We start from the raw sequence: 24,442 nt of genomic DNA on the forward strand, positions 1-24,442 counted from the left end.
GTGTTGTCCTGCTAATTAACATGACGGATACAGGGTGTTCGGAAAGTCACTGTGCACTTATATCTTTGTTAAGAGAGATGTTCTAATATCCAATACAGGAGGTACTGTTATGTACAGTGCTGTGACAAAAGGGTTTGCCCACTTCTCAAATGATTATATTTTTGGGGGGGGAAATAGTTTGCCCACTTCGTATAGCATCGTCAAAACGAAGTCGGCCAAATGATCTCTGGAATGCAAAACGAAGCAAAATGCCAATTCGAGAACAGATGAGAAATAAAGTCAATGACATCGGCTTTCAAAAGCATTTCTCCAACCAACCGTTATCCCCAAATGGAAATGACTCCAAAAGCACAACGACGACTCATCCGGGAGGTCACAAAGGAGCTCGGGACAGCATGGAAAACAACTGCTGGCCTCCTTTGCCTCAGCTGAGGTCAGAGTTCACGACTGGACAGTAAGAAAATGGCATCCGTGGCCAAAACCGCTGATGACCAAACGCAAGCAAAACAAACATCTCAAGACTTTTGGAAGAACGTTCTATGGACGAGACGGTTGTTATCCATCATAATTGTTCAGAAAAAAGTGGAGAGAGCCTCGTGATGTTGTTGCAATACACCAGAGGGAGAATGAGGCAGCCATTTTGCAGTCACGTAATAGCACGCGGCAAAATAAATGCTGTTATTTCTGAGACTTCCTATTTTTGAGACTTCCTCATCGCAAGCTATCCCCTCGCATTACCCGCTCCCCAAAACGATGTTTTTGCCGCGGTGTGATTACAGTGGTGCAAACGCGGAGCCGCTACCGCGCAAAAAAAAGCCTTTCAAAGCAAACACCTGTGTCCTATCATCCATCCAAATGATTTTACAAAAGCTCTCGAGTTATAAATGTATGTATAAATTACAAAAAAAACATTTATAAAATTATAAATAAACAGCACAATACAGAGAGAGAGAGAGAGAGAGAGGGAGATTGTGTGATTGGCTCCCTTCCCTCCATCATATCAATTGGAGCTTTTGATGACGTGTGCCGAGTCCATCTGTCAGTGCACCCGCGGAGCGCGCGCGCACGCACGCACGCACGCGCTCTCGTCGGACTCGCGCGCTCGCTTCCCCGTGCCAGCATGAGCGCGGCGTGCAGCGGCTACCTGAGCACCGACGACGTGTTCGTGGACGCGTTCTCCTGCCCCAGGCCGGCAAACGCCGCCGCTCGCTTCTGTTGCGGCTTTAACGACTTGAAGTACTGCTGCGACGACCCCAACAGCTTTTATCCGCACGACTATGCTTACATGTGGTGGCTCAGGTGAGTTGGACTTTGTCGTCCCAGAGACGTCCTGCTCTGAACGTATCAGCCTTCCAAATGCCAGAAGGCTTGCCGTTATCTTTATGCGATTAGATGAAATGATTTGAAATGAGACTCTAGATCTTTCGTATTGATATAGATCTTATTTCAAGTGTCGAATATCCTTCTCATTAAAATCTAATGCAATACTGTTTGAGATCTTATGAAGGGATTTTAGATTCTCATTGTTCTCCTGTATATTTGCAGTGATATCTTATTTTGTCAAGTCCAAAAAAAAATGACAAATGTCTATCACACCGACGTATAGTGACAGGCAGAACAACTAAATGCTCGTGCATTCGATGGCAGAAGGTCCAAAAACCCCGGGTGGCCACCTATTGCCATTTCTACAACCGAATAAGTCGTGATCATAATAAATCGATCAATTCGATAATGATTTTGCAGGAAGGGAGTAAAAATGACAAAGGCTCATCCGTTGGCCGCGGTACCGCCACGCAACTTTTCAGGGTTACGGACAAAAAAAAAAAAAAAAACGTTTCCGCAAGAAGGCATGCTCAGTATTTCATGTTTTCATTGGATTGTTTTCTACTCATGGCCCACAAATATTTTTTCTATCTCGATATTTACTGTAATTATGACTTGAATACCGCGGCGGCGTAGGTTAGTTTCGGCTTGTGTACAAATTTGGGTTCCAGTATGCCATCGCCATAGGAGCAGTTAAATGTGCATCGCCAACGGAAGTTGCCTTTTCTTTGGAAAATAGAAATATGCTTTTTGACCGGCATACATCTCCAACGCTATTACTTTGGATGTAAACACATTTACTAAAACTACCTTCATGTCAGTAGATGGCAAAATCAAAATATGATTGAAACATGACACGCAGTCCATTTTCCCCTTAAGTCATCATGTGTGGTCATTGTGTAGTAATTGTAATGTCTTGATGCTGAAGTTGTATTTTCCTTTCTTCTATCACACGTCTTCTTCTCCCCTGTCAGTATTTGGGCTCTCGTCGGCCTGTCTTTCGCAGCGGTGATCCTTCTCGCCTTCCTCATTACAGTATGCGTTCTTTGCTACCTCTTTATTGCCACCAAACCAAGTCGCCGTGAAAACAACGTAGCCTTAGGAGCGCCAGGTTCGTGTGCGCGCGAGGCTTTCCCCATTCTTACTCCTTTTTATTTATTTTTTTTAACAAATGTATTTGCCGCATTTGTCTTTGTGCCTTCCGGCAGGCGACCCCCGGCAGGGATCCGGCCCGACCGGAGAGAAGCGCGCCTCTGGTCCGCGGGGATTCCGAAAGTACTTCATGAGCAGGAAGTTGCAATCTGACAACCAGCCCGCAGACCCGGAGCGTCTTTTTCAGAGGTGTTTCACAGCCACTGTTACGGCCGTAAGGGTGGAAAGTCCTTCATAGAAGAAGCTTTTAGCGTTGATTTAGTAGATGAAATTAGCGGTAGGAGCATCTTGATGTGGAGACGGTCTGACCAGGAGAGAAAAGAAGAGCGAGAAGACAATAAAGGGAAAATCATAATATTATTGGCCAATAATAATAATAAGAATAATACCTAACCTGTATAACATCTTGTTGCAAGCGGAGTCTTGGGAGACTTCAACTTGAGTCTCACGGGGTTTCTAGTCGTTTTGTCGTCACAAATCATCGAAACAGTGACGATCTAGATATCTGGATTTGTGTTTGACTGTTTGACTTTTTTGTGATTATTATTATTATTTTTTTTTTTTACCAGCTGTAATGCCCAAAATGTCAGTGAAGCAAGTGCACAAGTTGGATCTGACACCTCCACACCAGCAGGCGCCACGCTTTTCTTGCACCATGGACCTGTTTCATGTCAAGCAATTTTGTGACTGACCGGCAGAGGAACAAACAAACAAACAAACAAACAACAAAACATGATTTCAAATATAACTCACTATTATGCTGAATGTACCTGTTGTAATTAATGGGAGCCCTGCGCTTGCTTGTGATCCCTTCTGGCGGCGATGGGAGACCTTGACGCCAATGTGTTTCTTATGTCCAGTTTACTCTGTAATTTGCTTTTGGTCGTCATCGAAATGTAACCAGTAAGTGTCTCTGTGTGTAAGAAACTCGCAAAGGACTTTTTCCCAGTGCATTTATTGTACATGCCGGGCCTGTATCATTGGCAATTTGACGACGTCCGCAGGAACACAATGCGTTCATCTTCAACCGTTCTATTTATTTCAAATCCAGTTCCTGCGTTGGATGGAGGTGTAATTAGCGATGGGAATGGTGACTGAGCAGTGGTGGACAGACGCACGTGGCCGGTCACGCGTGCCTCGCCTTGCTCTTTCGTGTTCGAATTTAATATTACGGTACATTGTCCTCGAGCACGGAGCCCCATTGCTCGTGAATTCTGCACAGAATTCCTGAAATCCCAAAACCCTTTGCTTCTCCTCTTCGCTGACAAACGGGACGTGTGCATCGCTTGAAGGCTTTGTCGTTTTTTTAGTTCCAGAAGTATTTGTACGGAGTTACTGCGATTTCCATTCGTACACCACCGTAATGTATTTGAAATAAAACAATCAAGATGTGATTGAAGTTGAGACTTTCCGCTTTCATTTAAGGTGTTTATAATTTATGAACATTACCAAATTAGATCGCGAAACCTCACAATTCATCTTGTTTGCATCATGTGATGATCAGTCAACACCAATGTGACCGTTCCAATGCCATTAAAGAATTTAAAGAAAAAAATTAAAAATTAGAATCCATCGTGACGGTGCATAAAGCAAAATCATTAAAAGATCTCTCATTGTCCAAAGACCTCTGCACGTCGTTGTATATTTAGTCTGACATCAACCAAAAACTGGACAGTCAGGCTTTTTCAGGGTATTGCAGGTACAATTGCTCCAGTTTCGTTGCCACAATTGTCATCTCTTCTTCTTCAGGGGCTTAATGTGCGTGAAGAGATTAGATTGGAAAGAAAGTAACTGCGTTTTGGTCTCCAAATGCTTCCGGGTCATTCCAGAATTGGACGACATTTTGTGTTTCCCCCCCCCCGTGAAATTTAAACCAATCCATGCGCAAAATACAGAAACATGCAGTCGTCCTGAGAAATAATGTAATTGCAGTAAAGGTGATTATAAAGGTATTATTTAAAACACTAAATAGCTCTTGAGAACCCCCGACAATCTCTTTTGTTCTCTTGTGCCTCCTTGACATCCATATCAAATATGGGAGCTCAAATGAGTTTGAAATGAGCTTTTTTTTTTTTTTTGGTATCGGTTTTGTTGATATGTCTAACTTGTAACTGGTAGAAAATGTTGTTTTATCACAGAAGCGTCTCAACATGCACACGACCCAACGATAACCTTTTTAGCCATCTAAAGGAAGAGAAAAAATGTGAGCTACATGACTCAGCAGAAATGACATCATCAACCTCATCGCTTTGACCTTGGCCAGACCGAAGTCCTCTCGTCTACTTTTGCTATTTGTGTTCCAGTCAGAATGGAGTGTATTATTCAAACCAATGTTAATGTCACTTATCTCAGCAGCAAAAGATATATTTATATCAAAGTATTTATTTTCTTTATTATCTAGCTGAGTTTGTTCTTTACCAGTTAGCGTACTTTAGCAGTTAACACAGTTAACACAAAAGCATTGATTTGCAACCCTGTTACTGTAATTAGAGTGCCGCTAAAATTGAATTAGTATTCAAATATAATTGACCCTTCTTTATTGAAATGTAAATGATTTATTCAGCAATATTTTTAAACATGCTTTCTAGGTGCCCGAGTATCTGTAAAAGGGTTGTGCCAAACTCAGCAAAAAAATATACGACAAAAACAAATTCTCATAAAAAGTGTACCGCTGATGGTTGAACTCGACGAATCACCTGCGTTTCTTTGAAATCTAGCAAGCATTTATGAAATCAAGGATCCGTTTTACAGAAATTGTCCTCCAATTCTGCAATCAGCGTTGTACTCAACTTTCCATCATCCTAGTAATATTTTAATTGCGACGGTCGCACGTCTATCCGTAGGCCTACATTTTCGGTAAATTCAACTACTACTAATAATAATACTCAATTATTGTGTCAAATTCGATTGACCTTGTGGCCTTTGTCACATTTGTCAAATGTAACTCATACCAAAGTGTAACCCATAAATCAGTCACCGTCTCTCTATAGCCATCTAGCGCACATTTCCGCCGCCACTGAGCGCTAAGGGAACCCACGCTGCACCGTATTTCAGTCACAAGCATCCCAATATGACAGCAGAAAATGTAGATCATCTCCCTTCATAAAAGTCATGGATTCGGAAATCTGATCAAGTTTGAATTCTGGAGTTAAGACAGCCAGCTACGTTTTAATGTAATGTATATACTGTACAATACATGAAAAAAGAGCCCATTATTTGCACATTTATTTTGCAGGGTGTAGCTGATCGTAGCTATTACATGTATGACAATGTATTAGAAATCAATTATGTAAGTTTGTCTGAGTGTAGAGTAACTGATATTCTCTGACAAATACATAATCTATTAGAATATTTCCTGACATGGTAGGATGCGTTTGGTAACCAGATACATGTCCCACTAATTATTTTGTCCATATTTGACAGCATACACAGCAAGTCTGGTGAAAGCTTAAAGCTCGTTGTGTTTTTCATCATTGTCGAGTGTTGCGTCCACGTCAATGCAGACACGGGCCCCAAATGGATTCTTTTTTTCTTAAAGCTGACTCTGTATCTGACGTGGACATTAGATGAATTGTTAGCTATGTCGAGTGCACTGCTTGAAAATAAACTATTCTATCTATCTATGTATCTGTCAGATTAGAGACAAAAGGCCGACTCGCCTTTGCTCTCTTCCTCATAATTGATGTTGATCATAATCAATGAATTTTCATTTCTGTCCTTTAGGCATACAATGCCGTTAATACATCATTCCTTTTATGAGTTGAACGTTCAAACCCAGCAAATGAAGGCCACATAACAAAGCAAGGACCAAGCCACTCCAAGCATTCTCATTTCTAAGCATTAAGTCGTCAAGCTTGAAGTTACCTTTGATGCGTCAAACCTACGTTTCGGGCCATTTACATGTGAATGGTAACATGCTACACTGTGCATTTAAATCAATCTTTGTTGACATTGAGCAGTATTTCTACATTTGCGTTAGATTTGCCATGCGAAATGTTTCGTTTCTGATCAGAAAAGAAATCTCCACCTTGCACCCGTTACTCTTACTGCGCAGTTTCTTCCATCTGCAGAACCGATCCAATTCCGAGGGGTTTCTGTCTTTGCGCAAATACACATGCAACGCTGATTTCACGGACAACAGAATGCCCAAATTACTTTTCAGTTTCCCTCTGCAGAGGCAGGTACAAGCTGTTTTTCAAATAGCTCAAGCAACTGGTAAGGACATGAAATGGGCCCCACCAAGATATAAAGTACAAACAAAAAACAAAAATCCACAGCAGAGGTACCCAGGACGTCTTTTCTTTCGCATGAGGCTCAACAGGAACACAGACCAGCAGCTGTCTCAGAGATCATTCTTCACGTTCTTCTTTCATTTGTTGCGGTCGAAAGAACGAGCGTACGGCGGAACCTCCAAAGTGGAACAGCTTCTGAAATATGCCTCACGAGTCAACACAAAATACAGAAAACTGGAAGCTGTAAAGTCGTGATGCGTGAATCACGTCAAGTTATATTTATTTTTGAAAATCACAATGCAACCAAGACATTTCATATTGAATATTTTGTTGTTACAGCACCCGCACAATAATCAATATTATACACTGGAAATTTCCTTCTGCATATTCAAATAAAACACAGATGAAGAAGTCACCCTTAGCCAAATGGCAAAAATGACGAACATTAATTTAATGAATGCATATTTTATGAGGCAGACCCTCAGCGACCTGTGACCTCACAAATGTTCTTTTTCACCAACATCTGTATTCAAGTGTGCTCAGAATAGTAAAAGCGATTAAATTTAAAGGTGAGGCCAAGTCCATCCATCCGTTTTTGACTTCACGTCGAATTGTTTGATGGGATCGCCAGTCGTCCAAAGACCTCTGTCCGACATTGTTCACTGGTTAAATTGCTAAACAGTCCAACTTCCTCTGGTAAACAGTCGATCATTATTGTTGTGCTTAAAAAGCATTCAAAGAATAAAATCCAGTTGATTGAACCAACTGGATTTTATTCTTTGAATGCTTTGCACATATAGATGTATACTGTATGTACATACTGTACATACCATATCCAGGAATGAGGACCTCCTCCAGTGATGAAATAATTTACAGGACCATCATTTTGTTTGCGTTACCCGTGCTAATATAAACTATATTCTGTATACTATAACTAGAATGTCAGTCAGTCGAGCTCGAACCTCTGCCAAGGCCAAACCGATCACAGAAGTGTTCAAAAACAACATTTGTTCGTCTCTTTGTTAGTTCGCGGGTTATTTTCTGGTTGGTGTAGGATTGCGCGTGGTGCCACAAGGATGGCTGGAGTGCACAGTCGCATTGATGCCGCAAGGACTCAATCGGTGAAAATCAGTTTCTCTACCCGCACGCTAGATCCTCACCAAGATGCCATTTGTTCTTTCTTGGCCCATGAAGCACCCTTTTACAAAGTTTGGCGGAAGTTGTTTTTAATTTCTTTGACCTGATTCTGCTAATTGTTCAGTACGACACATAGGTGTGCATATTCGTCTAAATGTTTATGTTTGGCGCTTCTGCATCTGTCAAGTGATGAAAAAAACGAGCTGTAAAGCAGCCGCTGCACTCATCTACAGTATCTCAGCCTATTGTGAACTGCAGGTCATCGTCACTGTCGTCTATGCCGTACTCCACCTCTTCATCTTCTTCTCTCTCTGCCCGGGCCTTCTCACTGGTTTGAATATAGTTATCTTCAATGAAGCCGTCGTCATCTTCCTCGAGTGCGACGACGGTCCCTCTCGCCACTCCTACTCTGCCAGACACGCTGCTCGGAAAGGGCACCTCGTCTCGGCCGTACTGGCTGACCCCGTCGGCCTCCTGCAACAAGGAGTGTCTGTAGCTGGCCAGGAAGCGACGGAAGACGCGGAACCTGACGGCCGTGACGATGACGAGCGAGATAGCCAGAGCTGTGCCCAGCCCGGCGGCCAGATAGGACCATTCTGGCGACTTTGGGGCGCTGTCTTCATTGGTGAGCCCTGAGAAGAGAGTAGGAGATAAATGTACAACATAAAATAATAAATGTGTGGAGGATTGCGACAGTGTTGGAAACACGATTCTTGTAAATCTGACGTTGGAGCTCAAAGTTCGAAAACACATCTTGTAAAATACTGTGTGTGTAACTTTGTTGATTTACCTCGAGTTTCAGTGGCGTTACTGTTGGCCAGATCGCCGTCCTCTGTCAGGAGGTTTCTTTGAGAGGCGTTCTGGCGCTCACTTTCATACAGCGACGCACAATGTGCTTTTCTCATCGTTTCACAAAAGGAGAGAAACACAGTGATGCAGCAGATCCACCGGAACATTTCTCAAGCCTCCAAGGAAACCTAATCAGACAAAAAGACATTTTTGACAGAGGGTAATAGAAGTGCTTTTCTTTCCTCTTTCATATCTGCTCTTCCATTATTGGCAAATGTGGTCCAGTGAAACACCTCAAAAACTCTGAGAGCAACAATATGCACTTTTTCCCTTCCGAGAATGATGATGTTTGTCAGGCCGTAACTTGACATTGCCATTCAGAGAAGTCACCCATCTGAAAGGATTTACTACAACACATCACAGCATGTCATAGCAATCCCCGGATGCAATGTATGAGGTGTGTCAGAAATGTTCCAGGACCCGTGGCACAAATGGTGTACAGTGGACCTCCGCGAAGAGAAGTGACGGCCATTATAATTGCACTGAAATAAATATTTTTTAAAAACTCTCAACCAAATTCTTCAATAAGCGGAGGTAAACCGCCCGTTGTCACGGTGAAGCCGAGTTGTCCCGCCACAACGCTTGCCTCATCTTGCGAACTGATAAAACAAACGCCGCAGGATCTCTTGGTAGACGTCGTGGTTGATCGTCTGGCTGACAGTGAAAAGGAAAACTTGGACAGGTAGTTTGTAGTTTGCGTTCGGGGGACACACCACTTTTCTGACACACCTTTTAAACGTGCTGTAAAGATTTGAGGTGCAACAGAAGATCAGTAGTGGTGCACTTTTGAGTAATAATGTATAATTATATCAATTCCACGTGAAAGAATATCATTTTCCGAAGAGAATGACTTTTACATGGACAAATAAGGCAGTGTCTTTTTATTTGTACTGATTTCTGCTGTATGTTTCGGCTGTAGATGTTTCATCTGAGGCAGTAAGCAGTTAACAGTTAAAGGTAACAAAGGTAAACGATATCTAACTGACCCAAATCCACCGAGTTCCAAATACTAACTTGTTGTCCTCACCACGCACATCAACAAACAAAAGAAAACAAAAATAGCGATGACTTACCTGTCAGAGGAACTGGAATCTTTGTTGTATATATATATATATATATATAAAGTTCTTAGTTGTAGTTTTTAAGAGTGTTGTTTTTCTTCCTCTCCTGTTTCTCCTTCTGGAAGAAAGACTCTTGGTGGGCAAAGGTTGCGTTATATGCCTTAACGTTGCCGTGCCCATAAGTCAGATGCGTTAATGAATAACTTTATTTGGTTTTGCTATTTGTTAACAGCCTTTTGCTTTTTCACTGCCCACACTCACGTTCACACCTACAGGCAATTTAGAGTCTCCACGCAGACTACCGCGCAGGTTTTTGGAAACCGGAGCACCCGGAGAAAACCCACGCAGGCACGGACGGGAGAACATGCCAACTCCGCACAGGTGAGGCCGGATTTGAACCCGCAACCTCACAATTGTGAGGCGGATGTGCTAACCTGTCGCCCACCGTGGCTTTTTCACTGTTTCGGGCAAAACCAAAATAGAGTCCAGACGTCTATTACCGATAAGCCAGTGTTGTGTGGACGCATCCGTGCCTCGAGAGCAGATAGTGGAGGTGTGAAACAAAAAGTGTTTTTTTTTTTTTTTTTTTTTGCATATTAAGAGCTACATCCGCTTCTAATTGATTTGCTCCCAGTCGGAGGTCGCGTGTCTTCATCAAAAGGTCAGAAGCGTCTCCGGACTTCTGACACATGACAAATGAATCCCTTCGGAGAGCATTAGGTAGGACGCCTCTTTGAACAACACCATACCTGCCATGCAAGTATGAAGGGACGAATTACTGCATAAAAAAGTAACAAGTCATAACTAAAAATGAAGAAAAAGTACTCACCCTTTGACGTCACCTGGCAGCTGTTTGTATCTCGATACCGTCGCCGTTCTTCTGGTAATGCTGGAATTATTAAGTGTTGTGTGTCTGTCGGTAGGAAGCCAAACAATCTTGAGCTTTGTTGTTGTTGTTGTGTGCTCAACGTGGTTGCTTATGGAATATCTGGTCTCTCGAAAACAACAACAACACCAACAACGATACATTTGATTTGCCCAAAATTCCATGGTAGGGTCAATCGCAATTTGAGATTTGAGATACTTCTGTTTTCATTATTATTATTATTATTTTACATTGTGCAATTGACTTTAAGGGCCGGGGCTGATCATGACGTCATGACTGACAGCTGCCGTAGACTCGCCTCATTCATGGTGCCTTCAAGAAGGCTAGGTAACAAGAGCTTTGTTTTCAAACAGGGCACATTACAATGATTAGTGAAAAATTGCAATTGCAATTTTCTTACGGTTTATCGGTAAACAATAATCAACGATCTATCATTATCACAACAGATTAATTGAACGGCACTGCAATTATTTCTTCGGGGGAAATTCTGAAAACTTCCAAGTGAGAACAAACCGAAGTACGAAAAATAACGTGTTCCAATTCCACGAGTCCACTTTCTATTCCAGAGTTGCTTTGACTGTCTCAGTAGAGGCAGGCTCAGCTGGAGGCGGTTTCTCTCCTGGCCTGGTTGGCCTGTCCTCCTGAGACACAGAACACCCGGACGGAGCCGCCTCCCGTCCTCCTCCTGCTGTGCTCCCTTTTTCTCTTGAGGCGGACCAGCACGGCGTATCCCACGACCGCCAGAGCCGTGGCGAGTCCCGCGGCGATCATCACCAGACCGGACACCCGCGCGTCCCCGCCGTCATCGCCTCGGCCGCCCGTCGCGGTCGCACATAGTAAAACCGTCCCACACAGCGTGACCGCCAGACCCGCGACCAGGATGAGCGCCGGGTCGGCCCGTCCGCCGCTCTTCAGCTGGTCGATTCGCCGCCGGCTGCGCACGCAGTTCGTGTCTTGGATGGCGGAGCTGAGAAGCTGCTTGAGCAGAAGCGCCAGGGAGAGGAGACACAGCGTGGCGCCCACCCCGAGGCGCCACTCGCTGGACACGCTGGAGCCGCTGGTGGAGAGGAAGGCCACGCCGCCCAGGCCCAAACCTAATATGAGGGCGACCGAAGCGCAGTAACACAGAAGGGACTGACGCGGCTCTCGGAACCACCACAGCTCCACCTGCTCCTCCGGGGAACGCTGCTGGAGGAGGTCCAGGTACAGGCTTGGACGCTGATGAAAAGTCTGACCAGGCTGGTAGAAGACCTGCGTTTCCGGCATGCTGCTGGTGCCCGCCGGCAAGCCTCAATAGCTTGGAAAGGGCACGCAGTCGAAGGAATCAGAAACAGGTTCACAAATTTCATTCTGAACATCAACTTTTCCTACATTTTGCGAGCCGCTCACAATGTCGGGTCATGTGTCGCGCTCCGTCCTGCAGCAGAGGTCCCGGCGGTGAATCAGCTCCCTGTGAACGTATGGATCCTTCAAAGTTAAGGGATCGTTTGGCAGGGGAAACTCAAAATCAAAGTTGAAAACATTTTGAGTTCTTGCGAGAGAAAACCAAAGCAAGTAGAGAAATGGCCTGACAAACATCAGTGGGTTTGTTGTTGAAGACATCTAAAACACAATCAGAATGTTGATCCTTAACCTTAATCCTAATCCTTAATGTAGCTAGACTGAAGAATAATACAAATAAGAACTGTATTTGCATAGCACCTTTGAAAACACCTTTACAAAGTGCTTTGACAGACCGTTAGAAAAGCTGCAGGCAGGCAGTGCAAGATCGAGGTAGTCACTCACAAAGATGAAGCTCACGGGTCACGGGTCACGGGTCACGGGTCACGGGTCACGGGTCACGGGTCACGGGTCGCCGTCCATCCATTTGCGTTCCATCCTGCGGCGTCGGTCAGAGGCTTGTTTGGGCTTCATGGCAAATGATTACCATTGGAGTGGATGAATCAGTCGGCGTTAACGAATCCTTTCGGTTGCTCTGACAACAGCTTCGCTGAAGTGCTCCAGCTGGTTGGCAGATGAAACTCAAAAGAAGGTGCTCGATGGATTTTGAGTTCTCGCAGCAACGCAAGCGAAGCAGGCAGAGGAACGGTCACGGTGACTCGCCGCCGAGGACGAGCGAGGCTGATGAGCCACAAGCTCGTCACGTTCGCCATCCCGGTGCCAGGCGGAAAACGCCGGGTCACAAATAGAGCGTTAGATCATAGTTGGGGAGATTTTCTACACAATGAGGCCACACAACGGCAGCACGCCGACTGATGAGCACGACGACTGCTGCTGCCCAACTTGCCGTTTGTGTGTGCGCGCCCGCGCGCGCCAGGGCTGAATGATGTCAGCGTGTCACAATAATGCCGTTTCTGTGATCCAAAGCATTGTGTCACACTCACACTGCGTGGTTTGAATCGAATGAATGTTACTTCACATCACATTATTATTCTCCTCCACCCATATAAAGTCAATTATATGAACAGAAACACTGGCTCACGAGGTGTTGGTCCCGTCTTTGCAGGTACTCTTCTGGGAATGTGGGTCATGTCGGGAAGGATTTCTGTTTTTTCATCTGGGACAGCAATTCTCAAAGTGTGGTACGACTGACTGCCTAAGTTCAGTTCAGTTGTATTTAACTTTCGACTTCAAAACATTTGCATTTAATATTCAAGAAGTGTTTGTTTTAAACTTTCGTTGAGGTCCAATTTTTGTTGACCCTTCATGTGTGAGACATTTCAATTGAAGAATAGTTGAATAAGTATCGTTGAAAAAATAGATTTGTATATATTACATATGATATAGATGAGATTATTTATATGTTTTTCTTATTTTACTCTATTTAAGTGCAGTGCTAATGTTCAAACTGCATAATGTTATCGTGGCCTACAATAATGCAGTATTAAAAGTAGTCAGATACTGTCGATCGGTTTGAACATGAAATAACTTGTCTTTGTAGTGTCTTCAATGAAATATAGGTTGAACATGATTTGCAAATCATTGTATTCTGTTTTTATTGATGTTTAACATAACGTCCCCACTTCGTTGGAATTGGCGTTGTCGTTTTTCGGAATGCCACTGACCACTTAGGCTTACTAGGCTCCTGTAATTGAACGTCGGTCATGATGGTGGCACTTGGAGCGCAAGTACCTTTTGAGGTGATACTTGGTGTACAAAGTTTGGGACTGATGACTGACTTAGGGCACAGTCCAGGGGCCGGGTCCGGCTCGCCACGTCATTGGTGGCCCACAAGAGCAAATCAAGTCGACTGGATGAGTTGCTTTCATTTTGGAAAACCTCAACCAAATTTGCAAGTCTTCTGTTTGAACACATGTTACAAATCAATTCTAACATAAATTGAAAAAAAATACTGTAATTGTCCACTGAAAGGGACAATTTGCTGTTTTTTTTTTTTGCCTCCCTTTGCTGTTTTTATACTGTACCTTTTCAGCCTCTGGTTTTCTTGGAAGTGCTTTTGTTATATCAAAATAATGACATAACTTGCCTGTCGGAAATTCTCCAAGAAGAGGAAAAAGTAAGAAAAAGAAAGAAAGAAAAGAAAAAGAAGATGTGTTTTTAAAATAGCCTCTTTTGCGCCGCATTGACAGGCACGTTGGTGAGACGCCATTTCAAATAAGTTTGACGTACTGCCAAAGGCATCATGCGATGCGTGCTGTCCTCCAGCCAGAGGTTGAGCTGCACTGAATTGTTTTTGAATTTTGAATTTTTTAAACTAGTGGTTAGTGCGCGAGGCAGTTACACGTCCTGCCCCTGGACCGAATATGTTCAGTGATGGGACGCTGTACGCCTAAGTACCGTCTCCAAAAAATCCCAACATGAATACTGTACATCCGTACCGTCCGTTATACTCCCAAGTAATAACATTTCCAACGCATGCTTGGCTAAATAATGTGTTTTTTTTATTTTTTATTTTTTATTATAAACACAATGTTGTAAACCAATCAGCCCCAGTAATTTTTCACTAGCTGTCCAGGAGCCACTTTTGGATTCTGACCCACCGGATGAGAATCTCTGGTGTAGACGAGTAATTCTAGTCATTTCATTTAAGTTAAAAAGAATGTTCAGTTTCAAGTTCAGGCAAAATCAAAATAGCACCAGAACTTGACTATATATATATATATATATATATATATATATATATATATATATATATATATATATATATATATATACACAGCTGTAGCCTGTTTTGAAAATTCAGCAGTTCAAGATGTGTAATCTTCTGACAGTAACCCTTACTGCCATTATGCATTCCTATTATTATGAAACATTTTTCTTCTTTTCATTCATATTATTACAGTCATCATAGAAAATCAGCGCCCTGGGCTGACGCTATCATGCCCTTCAAATTTACAAATGCTCAACCATTGGTACAAAAATCAAGGTGACTCGGTGAGGACAATGCTTCTTTTGCGGATCTCAATTTGAAAATGAAATATTTCAAAATGTGGCAAAAGAAAAAAAAAAAATCTGGTACATGCAGTGGGGACAAGTGAATGAATGGATGAAGAAAGGAAGAAATGAATGGACTTTTGAATGAATCTTTTTTGCACATTATTGTCTTAAAAAGAACAGGTGTGTTGCCATACTGTCACCGGGGCATCAACATGTGCAATACAATGTTTCACCTTCAGGGGGCGCTGGATTTACGACAGCCTGCGGAGTGCCGTAGATGAAAAGTGCTTACCGGAGAATGTGCAGATTTGACAGGGAACGGCCACATTTTATTGTTGCTCCACGCCTCCACCTGGCACGCGGGTGTCGAAATGACAGATGGTAGCGGACAGGCGAATGCGCACAGCCAGAAAAGTGCGCAGTTGTTCGCCTTTTCTCACTCGCGCACAGGGGACAATATGGCCCATTCTAAATACTAATTTGACTGGTACCGGTACTGTAGCCTTTCAAGAATGATTCATTTTCATGTAATTATTAAGGCTTCTAGACACTGTAAACATGAACACGTACAGTTAATTTTAATTACGAGCATGCTTATTGACAGTCAGTCACCAACTGCTGAGGAGAAATTAAAAATGCCCTGGCGATGGCACAGTTCAGAACAGAAAGGCCAGCCAATTTGTGCTTAATGGAACGCTAATAACATAAGTGGCGGACAAAAGCATCTGTGAAAGCACATCATGCTCTACCTCCATCGTGCCCAAAAGGCTTTCAACACCATCTGAATAGAGCGTGCATTCAAATACCTGGCCAGTTATTACAGTATGTCATGGGCCTATTCAATTCCAAAAATAAAAATAGAGGATTTTTTTTTTTTTTTTTTTTTTTTTTTTCGGGCAAGGAAGGCAAGGCAAAAACGTGGCAGGACCCAAGTGCAGGCAAGCAGGGAGGCAAGACAGAAGTCTCAAAAATGATATTTAATCCCAAAACAAAAAGGCAAACAAGGAGCATGAAAAAAGCTAACGAAGCAAAGTCCCAAAACTGTTCATCAAAGTAACAAAGGAACACTTGAATAAACCTAAAACTGCAAACAAGACACGACAAGTGAAACTACTGCCGACTACGACAGCCACAATGACAATGAACCGACAAGAAGTGAAAGACACCCGGGAAGTAAATACAAACAAATTGATGAGACAACGCCGAACGCCTGGACAAGACACGAGGGGGCGGAGGGAGCCGATTGGTCCACACAAGGTGGAAGGTTGACGACAACAGGTGGAAACAAATAACTAAATGAGCACACGAGACATGAAAAACATGGGACAACACCGTGACAATATTCATATTCCATTGGTTTTAGAAGGGTTTTAAGTGGCTGATTTGTGCCGTTATTACGTTACGGGCTTCGATACGCAATGTAAGCAAGCGTAAGGTGCGTCCCCAGTTTTTATTATTCTCACATCGTGCAACGTAATACCACAGTCCTCATGGGTGCCGATTGAAGTGACTGGTGCGTGGCAACCATCTGAATTTTACTGGGGCCTGTTGGCTACTACGCAATCCATTTTTCTCTGGACTGTAGAAAGTAAACAAATCTCATTCAAATCTTTCTTTGGGCCAATTTTTAAAAAACGGTATGTGCTCAGCGCTTTGCTCTATTCAACACAGGTACATCTCAATGAATTAGAATAATGGTAGAAATGTATTTCAGTACTTGTACATTATGTAGATTTATTAAACACTTGGGGAAATACTTGAGGTCAAATTCCTGCTAATCTGCCTCTACCACGCATCTTTGGCACCATATTGCTTTCCTTGAAAACAAAAAAAAAGCAAATACATTATTCAATACAAATATTTTGGAATGTAATTATTCCTTTTTTTTCATTTTAGATGAGCAGGACAAATACTTTGTAGTTAATGATGAGTAAAGTTGTTTTGATCGTACCCGTTGACTCTGGATCAAAGTTTGCCATTCGCTGTGCAAGAGGTAGCAGCGAGGTGGGCGCGACGTAACGCGAGGCTTGTCTGACCTCAGAAGGTCAGCGTGTGGCACGTTAGAGGATAAGATGATAGAAATAATCATTCAAATTAAAAAAAATTCTACGCTTTATTTCCAGTTTTACATCTCGTTGTACCGCAGCGATGAAGGATTGCAATTGATTCTGCAATTAATTAGGCAGGTTTGCTAACAGTGGTTGCTAGCTTGCTATCGTGCCGGCTTTGTGTGTGTGTGTTGATCACTACTGCGCATGTTTAAGGTGGAAAACATTTTAAATATGACTCAAAGGTTAGTAATGTCTTCATCTGGTGATGTCTTTCTCAGTGTGACTGTTTTAGGAACGGGAGTTTAGTTCAGCGGAATCCAGAGTCAGCTGATACATTTTTTTTTTTAAAGTTGTTGTCAAAGCGAACAATATTTTTTGCCTCGTGGTAAAAAGAGGGTACAAATTCAAAAGCATAATTTCAATGTCGTGGGATTATTTACATGAAAAGACAATCGAATGATATTGTTAATGATGTTTACATGCTTCAATACTTCACTCTGTAATTGATTTATAATAATCACATCATATACAGTCACGGCTATGTGTTTAGCCATAACTGTATAAAAAGACACATGTGCTTCCCCCCACCCCTCACTGTCTGACATGAAATCAGACTAAACCTTTTCTGTTTTAGGTCAATTGGTATTATCAAAATCATGTCGAATTTGCTAAAGGCCAGAAATAATGACAGCAGTATTGACTGCATATAGTGGACAACACAGTCAACATTGGCACTGGTTCTGATGTTGAGGAAGGTTTCTGAAAGTAAAATGTGGCAAAGTGTAGTTTGCAATTACAACCAGCAGAGAGCGGCAGAGGAGCGTGCAGGAAGCCCCTTTTGCTGATTCAGTGCAGTGCTCGGACGACTTCTGGATGTAACAGAGACCAACTACCTGCAAGAGATGAAGGCGCAGTTTTAGCAAACCAGTAACACGCAGATTTGTCATTTTCATTCCAATTTCTTATTTGCAACAACAACAGCAACAATAATAATTGTATTCTGTTCAAGCATCCTTCAAATACAACTCGCAGCAACACAATAAAAGGAAACTATTGATCAGAGATGTTCTCTGGCCCAGCACAAAAGAATAGACGCCTGTGTAAAGCAAACAATTCATGTTAGTTTCCCCTGAACTGGCTGGATTACAAAAAAAAAAAAGAGAGGGACGTCACGCTGCAGTCGACGATATTAGTATGGCATACTAGTACAAGCAACACGGGAGCGGGGGAGTCAAGCTCAGCTTGTCCACGTCACACCTGCTGCGCCGGCCCAATTCAATTTCCCAGCATAGCTGACAAGTGTGAGAAGATAAGAGAGGATCAGAAGGTCGAGCAATTTTGCATCCCTGTGGCGCTTTTGTGCTCAGGTTTGAGGAGAATTTGTCAAATCACGACGACGGAAGTTTCCAGTGCATATGACGGATTCACACATCGGAAGAAAGATCTGCTTCACTTGTTCGATTTTTCAGTTCACGACTCCTGTATGACACCTCACTGTTCAGCAACTCTTTTATTAACACAGACCCTCAGCAATAATCTGATGGTTCTCATTTACATGCAAATGACGTGAAAGGTGAACCACGGCGAATATTGTTTGTAACAGTAGCGGGAACGGGAAAATGAACCTTGTTCCTCTTTCGTGAACTCAACTGCTGCCTCGCTGCTCTTTTCGTCACGCAATTAGGAAATCCGGGCGCGCAGATAAAAGTGCGCATCGTAGTTTTTACAGGACGAGGTCCAGAGTCTTCCAGCCGGAGCCAACAAGGTCGTCTTTCGAATGTAGGCCACAGAGATGGAGATAAGCTCGACGGCAACGAATCCCCGTGTCAAGCTCGACTGCATTTACAGCCAAGAAAGTTGCGGCGTTGAAGAGAGGGTCGCAGTCGCAGGGGGCCTGTTGTCATGGTTGCGCAGCGTCCAACCAATAGGAATTGAAGGGCCGGAGCAGACATCATCACATCCATTTATGTTGTTTTGTCTGCACTTTCAAGGAAGCAGTGCATCGTGTGAGCACTGCAACGTCTCAATAATCATCCTGTAATTATACAAAAATAAGACCTGAAGTTGGGCCATGAGGCACACCTCCAAATATCAATTGTTTTATTTGAAGTCCTTGTTAGCGAACGTATTTTCTGGAGTTTTCTTATCTCATCGTACTCTGTCCTCTCACCGTGGGAACTTTTTTATTATTTGCTTTAACATCGGCGAAGTGAGTTGAGCAACCTTTACACTTTAAAAACAGCTGACATCGCACTAATCCCCGACGTCGAGGACGTCGTCGTGACACTTGTTGAACAATATTGCCTGAAAAGGGTCTGATGCGAACTGTGACCGGTAGCGTACCCGAAAGGAAAAGGACCTTTGTCCTTTCCGAGCGACAAATGAATCTGTCGTTGTCAGCCCTGAGATATTGTCCGTGAAACACAAAACCGAAAGAGGTCCAAACGCTGCACGATTTCAAACTGCCCCCATACGACTAAAACGACCGCACTTGTACGATAGGTGGAATAGGACAGCAACGCTTAAGTCGAGGAATCGGTCAACCGATCGCCTGTCAATCACAGGAGGGGAATCGACCGTGCATACTCACGTTCGGTCCGTGCGGGCAAAATAACAGTAACCACAAGAATAATTCCGAATATTCGTGGGCCGTCTTGAGGAGGCGATTTGCGGGGGGGGGGGGGGGGTCTGTTGACTTCTGAGAAGGATTTGGCTGCAGCGTTGGACGCGAGTACGCACATTTTGCAGATGAATTTTGCTGTCGAGAACCCAACAGCCACGGTTCTATTGTTGGAGCGGATGAAGTTGTGCATGCGTGTGTCTGTTGCTGTGGTTTGAGAGCACAAAAGCATTTTCCAAACACGGTGCACGTGCCAGCAGTTATAAGTCAGAATTAGGAACCATTGGAGCGTTGTTCTGCATCCATTTTCTGCAGAGCTTGTACTCATGAGGGTCACAGGTGAGCTGGAGCCAATCCCAACTTGAAACTTTCGAAATCTGTGCTTTTTTTTTTTTTTTTTTACTTTGACTTTAGGCGAGGAGTTGAATCAGTACTTCTACTTTTCCACACAAGTATCTCGCACTTTTGCCACGTGCACAATGCCGTTCTGTGAAGGTAACTGAGCAATATCCGCTTTGTCAAAGCAGAAATGTCTCGTCTCTCCTCCCCTCCCCTCTCATCCCCTCCCCTCTCCTCCCCTCCCCTCTCCTCCCCTCTCCTCTCCTCTCCTCTCCTCTCCTCCCCTCTCCTCCCCTCTCCTCTCCTCTCCTCTCCTCTCCTCTCCTCTCCTCTCCTCTCCTCTCCTCTCCTCTCCTCTCCTCTCCTCTCCTCTCCTCTCCTCTCCTCTCCTCTCCTCTCCTCTCCTCCCCTCCCCTCTCCTCTCCTCTCCTCTCCTCGCTCAATATTGTGGTGTCGTCATGCTGCGGGCATCCAATGAGTTTGTCGGGGGATGATGTGAGGGGGCTCGATGGAGGGGCGGGCTCAATGGGAGCGGATCCTGGAGGTGGCGTGGGGGGCGTACAGCGGCGCAGACAGCCTCGCTACCAGCCCAGCTATTTTTTTTATTTTTTATTTTGACGGACTTTGTCTTGACAGCTCCTCCGGAAATGTGGCCAGACGTGAGGATATTGTTACTTTTTTCCATGGCCGTCGCGTCAGAAGGTCAGTGTGTGAGACATGAACGCTTTAGATGTTCAACGGTGGCGTGCGCGTGGATGCTGAATGAAGCTGAGCGCATGATGAGGACGAGGACGAGGACGCTCGTGCGCGTCTGTCGTCTGTCTGCCGGCTGCCATTCTCAAGGAATCTTTGCTCCGGCCCATTGATTCAACCGCAAGCCTAATTTGCTTTGCGCTTCTCCAACTCGTAGCGAACCAAAGTCCATTTCTGGCCAAACATGCCCCTCGGCTAATTGACCTTAATGCATGCTGCATATTCATTAGGCGTTCATTTGTAAATGACAGTTGGAGCAGCAGACGTTGGTTTTGTTATTCATCCATCTGGATGCTGATTCCGCTCTTGTGCCCCCCCCCCAGTGACGGAGGAGTGTGAGGATGGACAGTTCCAGTGCAACAACAAAAGATGTATTCCCACCCTGTGGAGGTGTGACGATGACGACGATTGCTCGGACAACAGCGATGAAGACAATTGTCGTAAGTATCCACGTCAGACGTGTGTCACGTGTTGCAGCCTTTATGTGGCCATAAAGCACGACTATAGAAATCTGCATCAGAAGACAACATTTGGAAGTAAGATGATTTGAGCTCACCTCAACTGTCTGTCAGAACATTAGGGTACACGTGCACACTCTCTGTCCAAATCTGCAATTGCATTTCCGTTCGTTGTCCGAGATGAGCACCGGCAATGGACCCCGCCGGGCCTCCCAAAATGGAGACGCGCACTCGGGGGGGGGTTACAAAAGAGCAATATTGTCTTTCTCAGTACAGTATCGGTGTAATTACCACAGATAGGAATAGGAGCGCACTGCAGCAGCCCAGCGAAACAATGCGCCTATGTGGCGGCCATGTTGGTAGGGGCAGTGTTCCCGTCGTAGGCAATGCATGTACAGTGGACCCCGTTAATCACGGGGGGCCGAGCCAGGCCGCGTCGAGACAATTTCCGCATACAACTGACACCCCCTAAAAACGATAAAAAAAAAATGGTGATATGGGTCATTTGTGGTTGAATCTCTTTGATACTTTTGTATTTCCGCGTGTACTGTATCCTGACTGATTTTCTTCACTGTGTCACGATCTTGGATTGGATGTTATTAGGTTGTACCTAATATTTTGTCCACTTCGCGCACTGGTGTCGAACCGCTGGCCCGGGGGCCAGATCCGGCCCGCCACGTCATTTGATCTGGCCCGCAAAAGCAAATCAAAATTGCTAATTGTGTTTTGGTGTCATAACATTGAGATATTTGCAAGCATTTTTTTTTTGTTACCAATCCCGCTTTGAAAGTAAACGTAACAGTCGAAAAACGTTTTTATAGGCTTCTCCATTCAAAACTGGTTATTCATCGTGTTGTGTATACTGTATTTAATTATATGGGGTAATCTTCTATTTATATGGGTTCGCAGTCGTAGCGGCCTTCCGAGGGAAGTCATAACTACGATGTGGCCCGTGGCAAAAATGAGTTTGACACCCCTGACTTAGTGTATAACATTAGTACTTCCTGCAATCAGATGATGTCTGCTCGCGATTCAGGTCGTTTTAAAATGTCAAAGGACACTTTTGCTAACGTTGTTACCACTTCACATTGAACTCATCTCATTGTTATTCAGTGGTTGACTTGTTGTATGTGTAATGCACGCATCCAAAATCAAGGTTTGCCCACACTCGGCAAAATGAAGGATGTATCTTGAGCTGATCACGTGACTTCTACAGCATGGGCAAATACTTCTTTTGGCTCTGGAACATGTGCAAATTGTTACCTTGGAGACCAATAATTAGCCTCAGGCTGTATTTTTGTTTGGATTGTACAGTATTAGAGGGACATAATTAGACTGGTAATGCCCCCCGTTTCAGTCAGTGTATGAGGTGTGTCAGAAAATGTCCAGGGCTGGTGTCACAAACGATAGATTTCAAAGCCAAACTGCGAGTTTTTCGCCGTCAAGCAAGAGATCCCGCTTCGGTGCGCGAAAAGAGGCGAGAGTTTTGTCAGGACAGCTCGTGGATCGGAACTATATCTTTTGTGACTCCGGTCCGAGAACCTTTCCGACATGCTTCGTGTGCCTTTGAAAAGGGATTTCACTTTTTGCACAAACAGGTTTGCTTTGATTGGAGCCAAAATGGGCGACTATGATTGTGTGGCGCATAAACATTTAACAAGCATCTCGGATGTGCCGTGCACGAGAACAAAATGGAATTTTCGTTTCCTTTCTGACGGTGAGCCAGTGGCCTACATTCTTGAAGAAGAAGCAGCGAAGCCGTGCCAAAGCACGTTCTTTTTTGTGTCTGGGTTAATTATGGCTCAGGAGGAAATCTTGCACCTCCTCACATGCAAACATGCATGCAGACTCATTCTGCCCATGTTCCGGTTTGCCTCCAGCTGCACACACAATCCTGCTGCCTGAGCCCATCTACATGGCAACGCTGGTTTCTTTCACGTGGCTATTTGGCCCTCAAAAGTAGCACCAGAGTCTGAATCTGACAGCATGTCATTTTGCACGGTAGTTTGTTGTTTTGTGGAAATGCAGTGTGGCAGCCAACACGGGAACACATGAGACTCCATTGAGTTGGCCCCTCCATTCCAACCGTGTGTACACAAACATCCTTTTGACACTGTGAGCAGCTCCACGGGTGGTTGCTGTTCAGGCAATTCCATATCCAGACAGCTTACACAAAAACGTAATGTGTGACGTCTGGCGTGACGCCTCCATCGTAGACGCCCCGACTACCACTGACCCAAAAGCAGCAAAGTCAAAGAAATACTTGTTTGAATTGGCAAATTTTGTCTGTAAAAAAAACCCACTCTTCTTGAACCGTTTGACTCCTGCCAACAACATTTTGATCTTTGACTGACACTACCTCTCAGTACAATAGGGTTTGTTTTCTGAAAACATATACAGTCAAAGTAAAGCTGCCATTTTGGCTGTTCTTTCACATGATGGCAGAATTTCAGAGCGCAGACGTTTGAAAACGAGCCTCAAAGTGGAAGCTAAGGACAATAGCGTTAAACTGAGGACACGTACCGTATGTGCACGTTAGTTGTCCAAGAAGGCATGTTCAATCAGTTCTGCTCAAGATAACACGTTTACTGCCGTAACTCTTCGACAGCGAGTGTACATTTACTCCACTGCTACTTCTACCAGCAAAGACGCAGTAGTTGCACACATCAGAATGGAATCTCATATAATTCACGCCGATGAAGAGTATTCCAAATATGCTTTTGCATATTGATGTGCTGGTGTCAACTGTTTTCTTTACAGTGACATCACCTACTATTGGCCTGGCAATGCATGTTTTTTTTTTAAATTGCGTGTTGGCTTACAGGAATCCTTTCGTACACCCAAGTAAAAAAAACAATTCTGTTTTGACTGAAGCGTTGTTGTGTAAACAGCGTCGCCTTCCCGTGTGCCCGTCCTCATCATGGCTCCACATGAGCGCACAAAGAAGGCAAGTGGTCCCGGGTGGACCCGCGGCCGTCTGCGGCGGCTCGGGGCCAACTGGCTAAGGCTGTTCGCTTATCTCACAGCTTTGGCAGCTCACTAAATGTGTTAGAAGTACACAAAGGGATTGTCGGGCGGTTGCTGCCGTGAATCCTTTCCGGTTCTGCATGCGGGCGAGCGCAGTGAAGTGTGAATTTGTGCGCCATATTTTGTGCAGGGCAGAGGTGTGTGCGTAGAAAGTTT

General features: G+C 44.1%; 4 protein-coding genes across 9 annotated transcripts in view; 2 read left to right on the top strand and 2 right to left on the bottom strand.

The window, feature by feature from the left end:
* Positions 1–1,111: 1,111 nt before the first annotated feature.
* LOC133411641 (protein shisa-like-2A) lies at positions 1,112–3,869 on the top strand. 3 transcript variants are annotated; one of them, XM_061694231.1, is made up of 4 exons: positions 1,112–1,299; positions 2,298–2,434; positions 2,532–2,664; positions 3,045–3,869. In XM_061694231.1, exons 1-4 carry the CDS (start codon positions 1,121–1,123, stop codon positions 3,160–3,162), a joined length of 567 nt encoding a protein of 188 aa, XP_061550215.1. In that variant the 5' UTR covers positions 1,112–1,120; the 3' UTR covers positions 3,163–3,869. The 3 variants fall into 3 exon arrangements, with proteins under 3 accessions (XP_061550215.1, XP_061550217.1, XP_061550216.1); XM_061694233.1 differs by having other exon boundaries at positions 2,532–2,689; positions 3,045–3,136; XM_061694232.1 differs by having other exon boundaries at positions 2,532–3,129.
* A 3,646-nt stretch (positions 3,870–7,515) lies between these two features.
* Positions 7,516–10,639, bottom strand: LOC133411824 (leucine-rich repeat-containing protein 19-like). Of its 2 annotated transcripts, none has more exons than XM_061694531.1 (3): positions 10,584–10,639; positions 8,635–8,821; positions 7,516–8,476 (listed from the first exon to the last, which is right to left on the bottom strand). In XM_061694531.1, exons 2-3 carry the CDS (start codon positions 8,798–8,800, stop codon positions 8,082–8,084), a joined length of 561 nt encoding a protein of 186 aa, XP_061550515.1. In that variant the 5' UTR covers positions 8,801–8,821; positions 10,584–10,639; the 3' UTR covers positions 7,516–8,081. The 2 variants fall into 2 exon arrangements, with proteins under 2 accessions (XP_061550515.1, XP_061550516.1); XM_061694532.1 differs by lacking the exon at positions 10,584–10,639 and adding an exon at positions 9,767–9,925.
* Positions 10,640–11,235: 596 nt separating this feature from the next.
* On the bottom strand, positions 11,236–12,685 carry tmem125b (transmembrane protein 125b). Its single transcript, XM_061694530.1, has 3 exons — positions 12,426–12,685; positions 12,030–12,090; positions 11,236–11,937 (listed from the first exon to the last, which is right to left on the bottom strand). The coding sequence occupies exon 3, from the start codon at positions 11,904–11,906 to the stop codon at positions 11,238–11,240; it is 669 nt and encodes a 222-aa protein (XP_061550514.1). The 5' UTR covers positions 11,907–11,937; positions 12,030–12,090; positions 12,426–12,685; the 3' UTR covers positions 11,236–11,237.
* A 7,906-nt stretch (positions 12,686–20,591) lies between these two features.
* LOC133411206 (low-density lipoprotein receptor-related protein 8-like) overlaps positions 20,592–24,442 on the top strand; it is a 48,094-nt gene continuing 44,243 nt past the window's right edge. For all 3 annotated transcript variants that reach the window (XM_061693243.1, XM_061693244.1, XM_061693245.1), the window contains exons 1-2: positions 20,592–20,750; positions 21,125–21,241. In XM_061693243.1, coding sequence (XP_061549227.1) covers positions 20,696–20,750; positions 21,125–21,241 — 172 coding nt within the window. In that variant the 5' untranslated portion in view covers positions 20,592–20,695. The remainder of the gene's footprint in view (positions 20,751–21,124; positions 21,242–24,442) is intronic.

Source organism: Phycodurus eques, chromosome 13 (assembly GCF_024500275.1).
Source record: "Phycodurus eques isolate BA_2022a chromosome 13, UOR_Pequ_1.1, whole genome shotgun sequence".
Lineage (NCBI taxonomy): Eukaryota > Metazoa > Chordata > Actinopteri > Syngnathiformes > Syngnathidae > Phycodurus > Phycodurus eques.